This window comes from Echiichthys vipera (assembly GCF_963691815.1).
Source record: "Echiichthys vipera genome assembly, chromosome: 11".
Lineage (NCBI taxonomy): Eukaryota > Metazoa > Chordata > Actinopteri > Perciformes > Trachinidae > Echiichthys > Echiichthys vipera.
This window is the reverse complement of record NC_139836.1, coordinates 29242419-29257033: the sequence shown is the minus strand read 5'-3', so window position 1 is coordinate 29257033 and position 14615 is coordinate 29242419. Positions and strand designations below refer to the sequence as shown.

Sequence of the window (14615 nt, the reverse complement as noted above, 5' to 3'; positions counted from 1 at the left end):
GAATGTATAGCTCTTTTAAAAATACTAATTAACTAATTTACTTTTTAATGCACACAATCCAAGATTGCTGATTTTCAGGCTTTTTTTTTTTTTTTTAATTTGGCCACCCATGTCACACATCTGCACTGGCTAAAGACGATTGCAGTAGGCTTTTTATGACTGCATCAAAAAGGTGGCATTCATGCTGAAAGCTGAATTCTATAGACCTTTTCAAGAGGAGGCACCTCCATTAGTTTGTTCAATATAATTATGAATTATGAATGCATCTTATTATAATAACCCTATCCATATTAACTTTGTTTCTGTCTTCCAGGCTGCCCCATTCTGTGCACTGGATATTGACGTTGACAAGCTACTAAACAACAACAGTATGCAGACGATCATTCTGTGCAATACAATAAGTCTGAATCAAATGACTTCAAGCTTTCATTGTTCACCAAATAGTTTTTTTTTACTGATTTGGAAGGATTCAGACCAGCTTCACAGATATGAAGGATTATATTGCTATGGGACTAAGAATATACAATATCTTAATGATGCCCAAAAGCTGCTCTAATCAATATTATTTTAATAAATGACTGTGTAATGTGAAAAGGTCACTTGTAGCAAGGACCCCCAAGTCAATTATCACTTTGTAATTCCGCTAAGGTTTCAGCATCTAAACTTATAATTTTGGTTTTACCACCCGTAACTTTATTGTTTTTCAGCACTCTTGTTGATGTTATAACCTGCGGCAGCAAAAGAGCTCTGAAAACTGGAGTCAGGGGACATAATGGAGTATTCAGCAACTGAAGAGCCAAATACAGTATTTTCCTCATGCCTTGGTAGAGACCAAACAGGAGCTAAAAAGAGAGCGAACTTTGTCTACATTGCACCAAAATTACCATCCATGATAAGAGTCTCGGCCAGGGGACAACTACATTCCAATATTGACCAACAGCCACAGCTCTACCTACTGGCAACAGGAAGTCAGCGTAATATGACAAACAAAAATTTTCATATTTACAATTTACAATTTTCAATGTGTGTTCTACACTTGATACAAAGCAACACCAAGCATGTTTAGCATGCGTTCTCTAGCACCACACAGCTGCCACAGGGAGTTTTGAGTGAAAGGATTGTATCCATCTATCAATCCGGTTGTATTTACATTGAGCATTGCACTGTGGCTGTTAAGTCTTTATCACATTTGCAGACCCTCTCCCTTTTTGCAAGCTCAACTGGCTGTGGAAGAAAAGTCTGGCCAAGACAGATAACAAATAACAAAAGTCAAGAGTCCTGGGAAAAGTAGTCATCAGTACAAATAATGACTTTAGTATAATGATAACTATTACTGATGGTATGACTGATCAACAGCAAATTGCAAATTATTGTTTTTTCACCAGGTATTAGGGACAAGGTGCTGAAACTGAGGGGTGCCTATCAGGAGAATCACACACTGGATGCAACACTGGATGCAAAGGAATCCCCAAAACTGCGTTTCTACATCAACAGAGACTTGGAGACAGAACTAGGAGTGGCAGTGAGTATCAACTATCTAGTTTTAGCAGTTTCAAAGAAAGATGTGACATATTTCATCAGTGGAAGACATTCCTGAGGAAAGAGAAGAAAGAATCTTTCATTTTATTCTTTTTTAAGGACTTCATAGCAGCTTTCTCCTACAATCCTGAACACAATTTTAAGACCAAGAGAAAATTATTAATATTTACATTTTGCAGTGGTGGATCATAACCATGTTGTAAGTAGAGCATTAAAATGCAAAAAGAAGAAACAGGAGCAAGAGACAAAAAAACATGAAGTAGGCAATTTATTGAAAACTGCATTTAAACTGACACAGGCTGTTCAGCAGCTAATCAAAAAGTTTAAGACCAGAGCCTTAAAAAAATCCAAATCCACACTAATCTGGCTTTCACATTATTTTCTGCCAGACGTTCACACTGTCATAACCTCCTGATGACAAAGGTAAGAAGGTTTTTTGTCTTTGAACGTGGCAGGATTGGGGGGTTGAAAGGCGGATGAATGGGAAAATGACGGAGTAACTCTTCCTCCGGTACAGTAGGTGGAGCTCTGCCAACATACAGCTGGACTGAATACGGCTTTTTTCCCTGTTCACCTTTGTCAAAAACACAAACGGCCGACTTTTGGACAGAATAACGACAGAAACGGGTCTTCTTGGTAGTGAAGGTGGTCTGTTAACCCATGTATGAGAACTCTGATTTAACCGGGGTACGGTCTTTACATGGTGTTTAAGAAACCGGAGTATGCCCATAACCCCGAATATAATCGTGTTTTTAAACTGCATGTGAACGCACTGACTGTGCCATGTAGAACACATGTGGGGGTCCTTGTCATTCCAGTAACATTCAAAGCCATCAGGACCATCTAGGTTACTTTTTCTCTCGTGAGGGAATAAAACTTTTTTCCACCTTACAGTGTTGCATGTTTGGTGCTCCTTTGCAAAGTCCAAACGGGCATGGTTTTGCCGTGAGAGGAGACGTGGTCTTTGAAGGCGTTTTTGTTCTTTAAGCTCTTCTCTTGCAGATGCCGTCTTATGGTTATCGGGCTACAGTCAGCATCAGTAAGGGCCTTAATCTGGGTCTACTTACATCCTGGTTATGATCCACCACTGCCAAATGCAAATATTTATAATTTTCCCCCAGTTTTAAGATTTTGTTCAGGTGCATAATAAGCTACCTGCTACAAATTAACATGCCTCTACAAAATCTCTAAGTATTTATGACATGGCATATTATTTTTCTCTTTGTCTGTCAGCCCTCTGATGCTACCTTTGCCTCCGTTGTTCAAATGGAAACTTCTGCAAATCTCCAGGCTCTACCAGCCAAACATGCAGGCAAAGTGTCCCTTGTTATTGATCAGGTAAGAACACAGTTTGAGTGCGGCTAGATTAACTGGTCCCTTGGATTTGACCAGCTGAAGAGAATGGGAAGGGCCAGCCCAAGTCTTTGGGGACCCCTTATCAAAGTTTGTCCTTTATTTACTCCCCCTTATATTGCTTTAGATATGGCATAGTGTGTCCTCATCACTTTGATGAGCTGCTATACTGAAGCTCTCTTTTTTTTCACACCTACCTTGTTTAATTAGATTGAATTTAACCAAAGAGCCCTCTTGGTACAATTTGTTTGGTCATGCTGTCCTGTTACAAAGGAACTCTGGTACACTTTGGTATGAGTTGTTTATAGAGAGAATGTGATCTGACTCAAATTTTCCCTGCAAGTTTGAGCTAAATGGCTCCTTCAGTCAGACCTGCTTCGCAATCTGCGATGAGGCAGATATCTTTATACAATATAGCCTACATCCATGGGCAGAGCATGCTAACTGTAACAGCTAGTGTAGTAGTAGTAGCAGCAGCTAGCTGGATAATTGCATAGCAATGTTTCTTTCACATAAAGATATACATAGGTCAAGCTCACCGTCACTCATATCGCCGTGGTTAAATCCAGCCACTGTTAAAGTCTCTGTGATTAGAGCAGAGGTAGTAATGTAGCAAAGCAATATTACTACGTTAAATGAGCTGGTTTAACCAAGGAGACACAAGATGACTAGCATGAAATATGCACTAGTCCAGAACACAGGACACCTGCCACAGAAAAACTGGAGTGAATGTAATAATGAAATTTGTAGTGATGCATTTTTGGTTTGCTTGGATTTTTTTCTGTGTATGAAAGAACCAAACTGAGGGGTAAGTGCTCAGTATATTAACTATAAGTCAAATGAAACGAACGACATTGTGTAACTGTTATAAGCTTCCTAAAGCTACACCCTCTGGCAGTACTATCAATAAAGGCACTTTGATATACACCACTGCCCTCTACAGATCTAAACCTGGGACAATTAGAAAGAATGGACTGAAAGCATAACATACATAGCAACAATTTTCACCAGGATTTTCTCTGATTAATATAAAAGATGCTATAATCGTATTAAAAATATATAAGTGACTTTAACTGAAACGAGTACTGAAAACTGGAACTCTGATTGCCTGTTGACAGCTGAAGATAGGAACATGTGAGTCTCTTTTTTTCCATCACAAAGAATGCTAATTGACCTAAGTTACCCTCATCATTTACATTTAAGAACTATTTTTAGTATTAATTTTTACTTAACAGTAATATGGCATTTTTTTTATCACAGGACACAGTGGATTTAGGCGTGGAAACAAATGCAGGGTAAGGTGCTTCCTATTTCGACTATTCATTATATACAAGTATGTTGACACCCCAATATTATATGTGGTTTCTGAGCACCCTATTCCAAAGCCATGGGCATTCATCCTTCACTCTACTGGGAAAGCTGTCCATCAGATTTTAGAATGTGACTGCAGGGATCTGCTACCATTCTACCACAAGACCATCAGTGAGGTCCAACACTGATTGGTACAAAGGTCGGGTTTCTGTACAGACCAGTCAAGTTCTTTTCACAGAAAACTGGAATAGCTTTTCTGTAGAAACCAGTTGACTGTTGAATCAGGAAAAGGACAAACCCAAAATGTTGTAGGACCAAAAGCTAAAGGATGGGGTCATCAAGCTGGCTATAGTCATCATGGATGCTGAATACTCAGGGGTGAAACAAACCTGAAACCCTCACCCAGAAGTGGTTATTGAAACAATGTTTTGTCTTATGTTATACTGGCTTTAACCATGGAAATCCACAGCGAGGAGGAACGTCGTGCAGTTCGTCTAGACTTTGACATCCCACCTCAAGAGAAAGAGTATCTGAAGAAGAGGAAATATGTCGTGGCACAGGCTTTGCAGAAGATTTTAGGCCTTGACTCTACACCAGAATCTAAAAAGGTAGAGTGCAATTCTTTCACATTGTTACTTTTGACCTTGTACCCTTCACTAACACAGTGAAGGGTACAAAAAAACTGCTAATGAATAAACTGACTTCTTGCACTTTATACCAACACAGTTACAAGGACATGTCAGACCATGTAATATTTGGTAAATTAATGATACATGGTAGAGATGTTAGAATAATGTTCAGTCTATGTATACTATGTCTTGTTTGCCTAGATCCAGAAAAGCCTTTAGTGCCGTTCTCTTCTTTCAATGGAAAAATACTCTCCACTTTTGATAAAACAGATGCATCTATGCTCACCTCTTTAGAAGCTGCCATTGTTGTTTTGAATGAACAGTCAGCACTCCATAGCATCGCATACACCAAAACCACAGCTGTAGCAGTCAGTAGCACCTTACAGGACACTGAATGATGAATGATATAAATGTACAGAGCCCTCCTGGTGTCAGCCGAGAAAAAGAAAAGAACCATGTGCGCTGTGTCCACAGTTTATAGATTATAATGCTGTGTTTCAGTTAAACCTGGAATTTGGAAATTTGGACTTCACGATTGGATATTTCAAGTGGAGCGAGAACAAGATGCAGTTCGGAGCTGCAGGTTGGGATCAAACCTAGGCTGCTGAGCCGAGGAGTTGTAGCCTCTGTACACTGGGCCTGCTTTAACCACTGAGCCACCATCAGTTACTGTAGCAAGGCCGTCTGCTCTGGGACTAATTGATCAGATAGTTACACCTAGGGACACTGTGAATGTTTTTGTGAAATGCTTCATTTTCATTTGATAATAAACACTTTACCTTTATTGCTGTAATTATAAAAGTAGGCTTCAGCTGTGCTCACACAGTGTTGCTGCGCCACATGCATAACTGCATGGCTACTGACAGTGGCTGCGTGCTGCTGCTAGCTGCAGCATCGCTAGCACTGCTATGCCCTGTGAGAGCTGTCAGAACAACCAGAAAGACATCGCCAAACTCTGGGAGAAGATCAAACAACTTACGGATGAGCTCAAACAAAAAGATCGCCTTCTAACCGAATTCATAGACACTGTGGCCACACAGTCGCAAATAATTAGCATCCTGAACTCACCAGCAGCAGCAGCGGACATGATTCTGTGGGACCCATCTTCATCCTGCCACCCGCCATCCTCCATCACCACTCCCAGCTCACAGACTCATTGGTCAAAGGTGGTTTGCCAAGGTAGGAGGCAAATATCCAGGACTGTCTCTCCTCCACCTCTCAACCTCTCGAACCGCTTCTCCGTGTTGCCAACCAATGTCACCGTTCACCCTGATGATGTCCTCAGGGCCGGGGCTGATGCATACCCTCTGAGCGCCAAGCTCTCAGCTGGTGTGCCGCCCTCTCTGCCACCCGGTGCTGGTACTGAACGGCCGCGTGTTTCACCGCAGGCCAGCAGAACAACCGGCTGGGAACGCCCTCCTCAGCCCCAGCTGCTAGCATCGCTGGTACTAGCACCGTTGATGCTAACAATGTGCTTCACTTTCCACCTCCACAATACATCCTCATTAGGGACTCCATGGTAAGGTCTGTTGCAATCCCAAATGGCATTACCCATCCCTTTTCTGGTGCAAAATCCTGGATTTACACAGATTCCTGCTATTGCCGACTGTCACCCGTCTGCTCACACGATCATCGTGCACTGTGGCGAGAACAATCTCAGGTGCAGACAATCAGCAAAGCTTCTGGTGATTATGAGCAGCTTGCTGACCTTCTAGAAAGCCTGGGGAGGATCTGTTTATTTTCAGAACTGATTCCATCCCCGAGACGTGGCTCTGAGTTTTTTTAGCAGGTTATTCAGTATCAATCAGTGGTTATTGGACTTTTGCTCTGCATATGGGCTTGGTTTCATTAACAACTTTGACACATTCTGGAAAAGGACTGATCTGTCCTGGCAGGACAACTTCCACCTAAACATCAAAGATCTCACTGCACTAGCCTCCTACATTACCACACATCTCCCCTGTCCCACAGAGTGACGCCATAACTTCACCACCATCTCCACCTCCATCCCCATCTCCACTTCACAACCTGCACACATCCCAGTCATTACAAACAACAGACCACTACACATCCATCGTCCCTGTCCTTCCCGTCATAACCTGAAACATATCTGCATCAACAAGGTCTCACAGTCAACCAGCCCACATGCAGCCCTCCACATGGCACTTTTTAACGTTCGCTCCCTGTCCAACAAGTCTTTTATCACCCATGACCTGATTTTAGAGAACAATCTTGACTGTTTTGAACTGAAACATGGCTGAGCACTGATGCACCAGCTGTCTTCACCAAGGCTTCCCCATCAAATTTGAGTTTTTTATTTTCCAACAGGAGTGGTAGGAGAGGTGGTGGGACTGCAACAATCATCTCAGACTCTATAATAACAAAGGACATTTCTTTTACCAACTCTACATCATTTGAACACCATGCCTTTTTTTAGCCGTCCTCCGATTATATGTGTGACTACTACTACCACCCAAGCACCACCCCTCTTTTATTAGTGAGTTTCTATAACTACTATAACGGTGATTTTAACATTCACACAGATAATAGTTCAGATCCCACTGCGAGTGAATTTTTAAATCTTTTAATCGACCTGGATTTTAAGCAGCACATCACACAGCCCACTCAAACAAAGGACACACCCTGGACCTGATCATAACATGTTGTCTGTCCACAGGTGTGTCCTCTGTTGTCGACCTGGCTGTGTCTGACCATTATTGTGTGTTTTTTTTATAACTCCAGTTTTATCCAACAGGAAAAGAACAGTGAGGAAGTGCTACCTTACTCCTGAAGTGGCTGCACATTTTATTGAACTTTTACTCAATAGCACTGCTGACATTTTACCTGCACTCTGCAATTTTATTGTTGACAATTTCAACAGTAAACTCAGGTCAGCCCTAGATTCAGTGGCTCCACTTTCCACAAAAACAATATCAACCAAACCCACACCACCTTGGATAAGGACTGAAATAAAAGTGCAGAGAGAAAATGGAAGCAGACAAAGTTAACAGTTCACTACGGCATATTCCGGGACAAACTCAAAATCAACAATAAAGCAGTAAAACAGGCAAGAACTTCACATTTGTCACAACTCATCTTCAGAACAACCACAATTCTTCTCCACAATTGCTCGTTTAACTAATAGTGATTTTAAGAAATCCTCCATAGTTCGTACAAACCATCTATGTGAGGACTTTGCAGACCACTTCAGATGTAAGTCGTTGGTATTAGGTCCACTCTTCTAGAACAAAACAATTTTGCTTTTAACAGACCTGAACCATCCCTTTTATCTGAGGAGACATTATGTCCCTGTTGATGCAGTAATACTCTGTAGAGTTTTCTCACATTAACCCAACAACCTGACTTTTAGACTCAATTCCCACATCACTCTTAATTTTAGGTCCAATACTTTTTAATTTATACATGCTCCCCATTGAGGACGTCATCAGGAGACACGATCAATTTTCCCAGCTACGCTGATGATACACAGCTCTACATTGCCGTGTCTCCTGATGACACAGGGCCTATTAATTCCCTTTTAAACTGTATTATAGATATAAAGTCATGGATGGCAGAGATCTTCTTACAGCTCAGCCAGGACAAAACAGAGGTTTTAATTATTGGTCCTGAAGGAAAGGGAAAGAAACTTTTACCAAAACTAAATGCTTTTTAAGATTCACAGTGCGTAAAAAACTGGGCGTTCTTATTGACTCTGAGCTTGATTTTATTCCACCCATCAGAAATACTACAAAGATGTTTCCATCTTAAGAATATAGCCAGAATTCGCCCATTTCTCTCTCTGGCCAGCACAGAGGTGCTAATGCATGCTTTTATCTGTAGCCAGTTAGATTACTGTAATGCCCTGCTCTCTGGTCTACCGAAAAAAGAGCATTTCACATCTTCAGCTGCTCCAGCCTCATTTTATCATAAGGGCCCTCGCTTGTGGAACAGCCTGCCCGAGGGCCTCAGGGCCACTGAGTCTGTGAATGCTTTTAAACGCAGGCTCAAGACTCAACTTTTTAATTCAGCTTTTAACTGAGTCCTCTTTGACTCTTTTAGTATTACTCATTTACCTGTTCTGTCATGTTTCCTTGTCTTTTAATTTTCTCTTAAAGGTTTTATTAATCATTTACTTATTTATTTTTGTTTTGCTGTCAGTTATTCATATTAAAATTAATTTATGTTGTTTTAGGAGGTTTTTAATTTCTTTTAGTACCTATTTTATTTATTGTCTATAGTTTCCAGCTCCATTGTTTTCCTCTTGGGGGCCCTCCACTGCGGGGGTGCGGTCCTGGAGGTTGTCCGGGCCTGGATAGTTTGGGGAGTCCTGACCTAGGGCTTTATGGCCGTGGTACGGGTCCCCATCTCTCTGGGTCGGGGTGGTCTCCGTGGCGGCATCCCCTGTAGTCGTGGGCTTGGACGGCTCTCGGTGGGGAGGGCCCCTTAGGATGGTGTTTACTCACTCGGCCTATCAGTGCTCAGCCATACAGCCATACTTCATTTTACCTTAATAAAATAAAAAGATCAAGTGTGTGTGTGCGTGTGCGTGTGCGTGTGCGTGTGCATGTGCGTGTGCCCGTGTGTGTCTGTGTGTGTGGTCTCCTTCTCCGAGGAGTATTTCTAATTTTGAGAGATTATTCAGCTCTTTGAACTCTGGGAGAGAACTCTGTCAGCAGTTTTAGAGAGGGAGAGACAGGGACGTGTTAACTAAAACACAAGGACACTTTATAAATGTAGCTGTAGCCAGTTTCTCACTATCTCTGTCCTCATTTATACTTTATGATGCTATAAATTATATCCAGCTACAAAGTTTGAGAGTTGTTGCCATGGAGATGACACATGGTCTTGTCACATCTCATAACTTGCAAACATTAGTTTCTCAGCTCTCATACATTTGCTCTGTAAAATGACACACAGTGATCAGACGTTAACATAAAGGGAATTTATTGTTTTATTCATGTAGACACTTTTAATTCATTTGATCAATAAAATGTTTTGGTTTAAGAAAATTAACAAAACGAATTGAAATATAGGCAATACATATTTTGTCGTTATTGTCACTTGACATTCATTGTAATTAAAAATATTTTGAACTAATGTTGATGAAAACCAGTAAATAAGAGTGTGTTAAATGCATTTTCATCTAAAAGACTATGATATTTAAAATGGCTGTCAAAATGAACACTGAGTGATACGGATCACTCATAATTGCTTGTTTGTCAATCACGTTTTAATTTCCAGATGCGTATAAAAGACTGGCTAATTAAAATAAAACACAGTGATGACCATGTTAGAGGAGCATGGATTGGCAACAACATTTCTAAAGGGGCGCAAACACACATTTTTGGACATACATAATAAGTTTTAAGTAGTATGCTAGAAATTTTCCAATGACACAATTAGACATATGACCTTGTCACTAGGCATCCAGCAAACTGTTGTATTTTTTTCTTTTTAAAAATAACATTCAAAATAACTTTCACTTTCACAGTCCACTGGTCAGGTCACTTAGAGACTGTCAGCTGGTGGAAAAGAGAGAGAGGAGAGGGAGCGCAGTAATCGAGAAGTATCTTACTGTCTCTGTCCTCATTTATATTTTATAATGCTACCACACCACACCTCTGTATTCTCTGTTCAGGTGCCAACCATAGCAGTGGTGGCTTCAGGGGGAGGAGCCAGAGCAATGACAGGCCTGCTTGGTAGTCTGAGAGGCCTGAAGGATATAGGGGTCCTGGATGCTGCCAGTTACATCACTGGTGTTTCTGGATCCACATGGTGAGTGAACCAGTTAAAGTTCTTACATTTTGGGCTGTGCCTTTATAGAAAGGATATAATGAAATACAAGGAAGCATGACCTATTTATGTTGGGGATTTAACCACTTCTTAGGAAGAAAAAAGGTTTCAAGTTACCATAGAGGCCAACAAAGACGACTTAATTCTGTCTTGATTGTTGAGCATTGGTGCGCAAACTTCACTTTTTACTTTCCATGCATATGGACCATAGACTGTATAAAAAAAATGGACGTAGCCTCTCCGTCGAGGTCTGTTCTCTCAACTATATCCAATCATCCTACAGGAGTCACCATCTTGTCAGACTTTGACTCCGCCTCATTTCCTCTGACCAAAAAAGTGCATGTATGTGACGTTGGGGGGGAGGAAGAAACGCCCATCTGGCTGACGTTTACCTCCGAGGAGTAGTGAAGGCCAGACGTTACCTGTCACTCGAGGCCAAGCCCCTAATTATTCATTAACTTTAACCTCCAATGATATAAAAACTAGCCGGTCCAAAAAAATTCACCCCCCTCAGTGTTGTCATGGAGATATGACCTAAACATACAGACTAGAATGTTTTTTTGTCCCAGGCCTTAAACAGGTTTAATGATGCTGTGAAAAAAACGGCCTGTTTAACAAGGGGGTCAATGAGAAACTGCTCTAATATGAAACCTGCCCCCTAGTGGACACTCAGAACTGCAGTTTTGGGCACTTCCTTATTGGATCAACCAGGAAGTCTCTGGTGGGGGGCTTGGTGTGGAAATTAAGCAAGAGTGCAGGCATTCTTTTTTCTTTGACCTTCAACTACAGATGTTCCTCCTTTCATTTGACCTGAGCTCTGCATGGATGTCGTAGCCTCATTAAAAGGGTGTCAAACGTGACTTTCTCCTGTGTTCATTTTACTGGCTGCAGTAGCTGCAGTGCCCACCAGGGGGCACATGTGAGCAGCTCAGATGAGTTATACAGTCTATGGTCCAGACAGAGAAACAGATGAAAACACTTTGGGAATGAATCGCAGCACTCCATCAAATTATCTGCAGAACGTTTACAGTTTACTTACACATTAAAGAGTCTTAATGTCATAGTGTACATGTTGTGTTATGAGTTATGACCATAGACGTATAATAAAATAAGTGGACAGGCGTGTTTCTGGGTCTGAGTGTGCTGTAAACCTTCATTCATACTGTTTATGTTCTCAATCTCTAGTTTTAAGTCTTCTTCAATACAGAAAACCCACCTGAGTGCCTTCACTTTTTTCTTTTAGAAATAAATTCAATCAGGGTTATCTGTAATTAAAATTACATTTTTACTATTTAAAGACTACTCAGCAAGTACACGTATGTATATACGGTTATATACTATATTGTATAAAAAAACAACAGCTGAGTAAATGCAGAGAAATCTACTCTGTGCCACATAAACTCCAGCTAAAGTGTCCATTTTCTGTGGACAAACAGATTGATTTAAAAACACATGTAAACAATGATGAAATCCACAGACAACGGGACGTTCACGTCTCGTCGTACCGTTGATTCGGCTCCACAGCGGAGAATTATCTGAATAAATAAGATGAATATCAGTCCAACAGTCAACATCAAGTCCTGTGAGTTTCATTCACCAGAAACATGGCAAGACAAGGTTATCTCAGATTTCAGTTATTGTTTTCAGCTAACTGTAGCTGTACCTGGTTGTTATTTTATTGTTTGACATTATGAAACGCATGCACCAACATTCTAATACTTTTAAAGCACTTTTTTAACCTTTATCCTGGGTGCATATATATATACAGTATATATATATATATATATATATATATATATATATATATATATGTGTGACTTTTATACTACACAGGCATACAGTTTTATGTGATGAATGAGATAATAGAAGGCCACCTCATGATGTCTGACATACAGAGGGAGCAATTTTGCAGGACAGAAGGTACTTAAATAACCAAATCATCTCCCGCTGACTGTCCTGTCCAGTGGTACCCTGAATCTCTTATAAATTTACATTTTAACTATCATTATAACCTTTAACAACCAACTCAGGTCTTTTTAAGGAGTTTTTAATAATGTTTTAATGACACGGAAAGTCCCTTTGTGGCCATGCCCCCATGGTGCACACCTTGGGAACCGCGTTTCACGCTAAAACCTAAAACTAACCGTAACCTCTAACAAAACAAAATGCCGTATTAAATCCCCAAAGGTTTATACAACCGGGGAACATAGGAATGACCCCCTAGCTAGAACTAACGTCAGCTGGTAACTTAGGGGAAACTGCAGATTTTCAACTGGCTCTGTGTCACTGCTGAATGCAAATGAACGGCACCAGTGCTAAAGTCCAAGGCGGATAACTAGTGTCAGTTGGTTGGAAATCTGTAAAAGGTTCCTTGCTTAAAGTTTAGCTTAGCACAGCACCACTTCTTGTCCATATATGGTCACATCTGGCTGACCGCACAGATGACAGTGTGCCAAGGCTGTGGAGGATAGGGAAAGTATGCGTAGTAAAGAGGGGTTTGGGAATTTGAAAGCGAGAATAAGAATATGAAGAAGTGGTCAGAGACACGAAGAAGGGTGAGAGAAAGATTAGATGTAGAGCAGTTGCTGGTGACACTTCTTTTTCAGTGAGAAGTTTCCCTATGAGGCCAGAACAAAATGGGAGATAAGTTGGTACAACCACTTATTCCATTTTTCAACTAATTTAATTAAGTGTAATATCCAAGTTTTGACCAGTAACCGATACTGTGGTTTTTAATCATGGTACCCTTTTAAACACGCTGTCTCATAACAGACAGACACAGGCCGTTCTTGAAACAGGCGTTTATTCTCAGGCTTTGTGCTGTTGATGCTTTCATCCACAATACCACACACCTTCCACATACACCATGAGAACTACGTAAAACACATGACCATAAAATAGATTAGAAACCATACCAAAGAACAAAAACGATACTTTTCTGCTTATTACAAATTAAAGTGAAATACCTTGCTGGCCGCTTGTCATAAAAGAGATTACATTTCTTGAGATCCTTGAGCCTCGTAAAACATCTGATAGCTTAACATCGTTAATGCAAAACTGCACTGCAGGTGAACAACATATTTATGTCTATTTTATGTCTTAACGTGAATAAAATGTAAATTTATTACATTAAATTGTTGGCTAAATTATTAAATATGTAGTCCAACACACAATACTTACAACACTATTATTTTCCATGTGAACAGGGCTATGTCTACTCTGTACCAGGAAGCTAACTGGTCACAGGACATAGACAGTAACATCTCAGCAACAAAGAAACAGATGACCAAGAGTGTCCTGAGTGTCCTCTCTCGTGAAAAATTGCAGTACTACAGTAAAGAGATGTCTGAGAAAGAGCAAGACGGTTACATTGTGTCACTCATCGATATGGCGGGCCTGGTCCTTGAGCATCTTGTCTTTGGGAAGGTGAACAGCTGAAAATATTCTCCTCATTTTAACTTAACTTTTAACTTTCAAAATTTGAAAAAAAATATTGATTGTATGTGTTTTGAATTACAGAAAGTCACCAGTACCCTGTCTGAGCAGCAGAGAGCAGTGAATGAAGGCCAGAACCCCTTACCCATATACACTGCTGTCAACATGAAGGACAGAATAACAGGTTGTGAATCTGAAGCTGGTAAGTATCCTGTAAGGTGTTCTTATCTGAAATCAAAGCGATTGAAGACCAAGGACATATACAGCATAGCACATATTTGTTTCCCCCATTTCATTATTGGAGACCAGCATTTCCCAAGCATCGATGCAAGATGTACAGTCATTCCACAGCTGTTTTCACCCGTTTCTGTTTCATGGTACGTTAGAACAAAGAACCATAAAAAGAACAACCCCCAAGAACAAAGAGGGAGACCAAAAAATAACAAACAAACAAATAAGCAAAAATAAATTGCACAAGTAGTCAACTAGTTGGTGAAGACAATAGGTACATAGGACAAATAAACAAAATAGAACAAAACACAAATGGTGGTTAAG

At 40.5% G+C, this 14615-nt stretch overlaps 1 protein-coding gene across 1 annotated transcript in view; it reads left to right on the top strand.

Moving 5' to 3' along the window:
- The window catches only part of pla2g4f.1 (phospholipase A2, group IVF, tandem duplicate 1), a 41523-nt gene that overhangs the window by 11672 nt on the left and 15236 nt on the right, over window positions 1-14615 (top strand). Inside the window, exons 7-14 of the mRNA XM_083923104.1 lie at window positions 314-368; window positions 1386-1522; window positions 2773-2877; window positions 4153-4187; window positions 4673-4811; window positions 10471-10607; window positions 13832-14051; window positions 14145-14262. Coding sequence (XP_083779230.1) covers window positions 314-368; window positions 1386-1522; window positions 2773-2877; window positions 4153-4187; window positions 4673-4811; window positions 10471-10607; window positions 13832-14051; window positions 14145-14262 — 946 coding nt within the window. The remainder of the gene's footprint in view (window positions 1-313; window positions 369-1385; window positions 1523-2772; window positions 2878-4152; window positions 4188-4672; window positions 4812-10470; window positions 10608-13831; window positions 14052-14144; window positions 14263-14615) is intronic.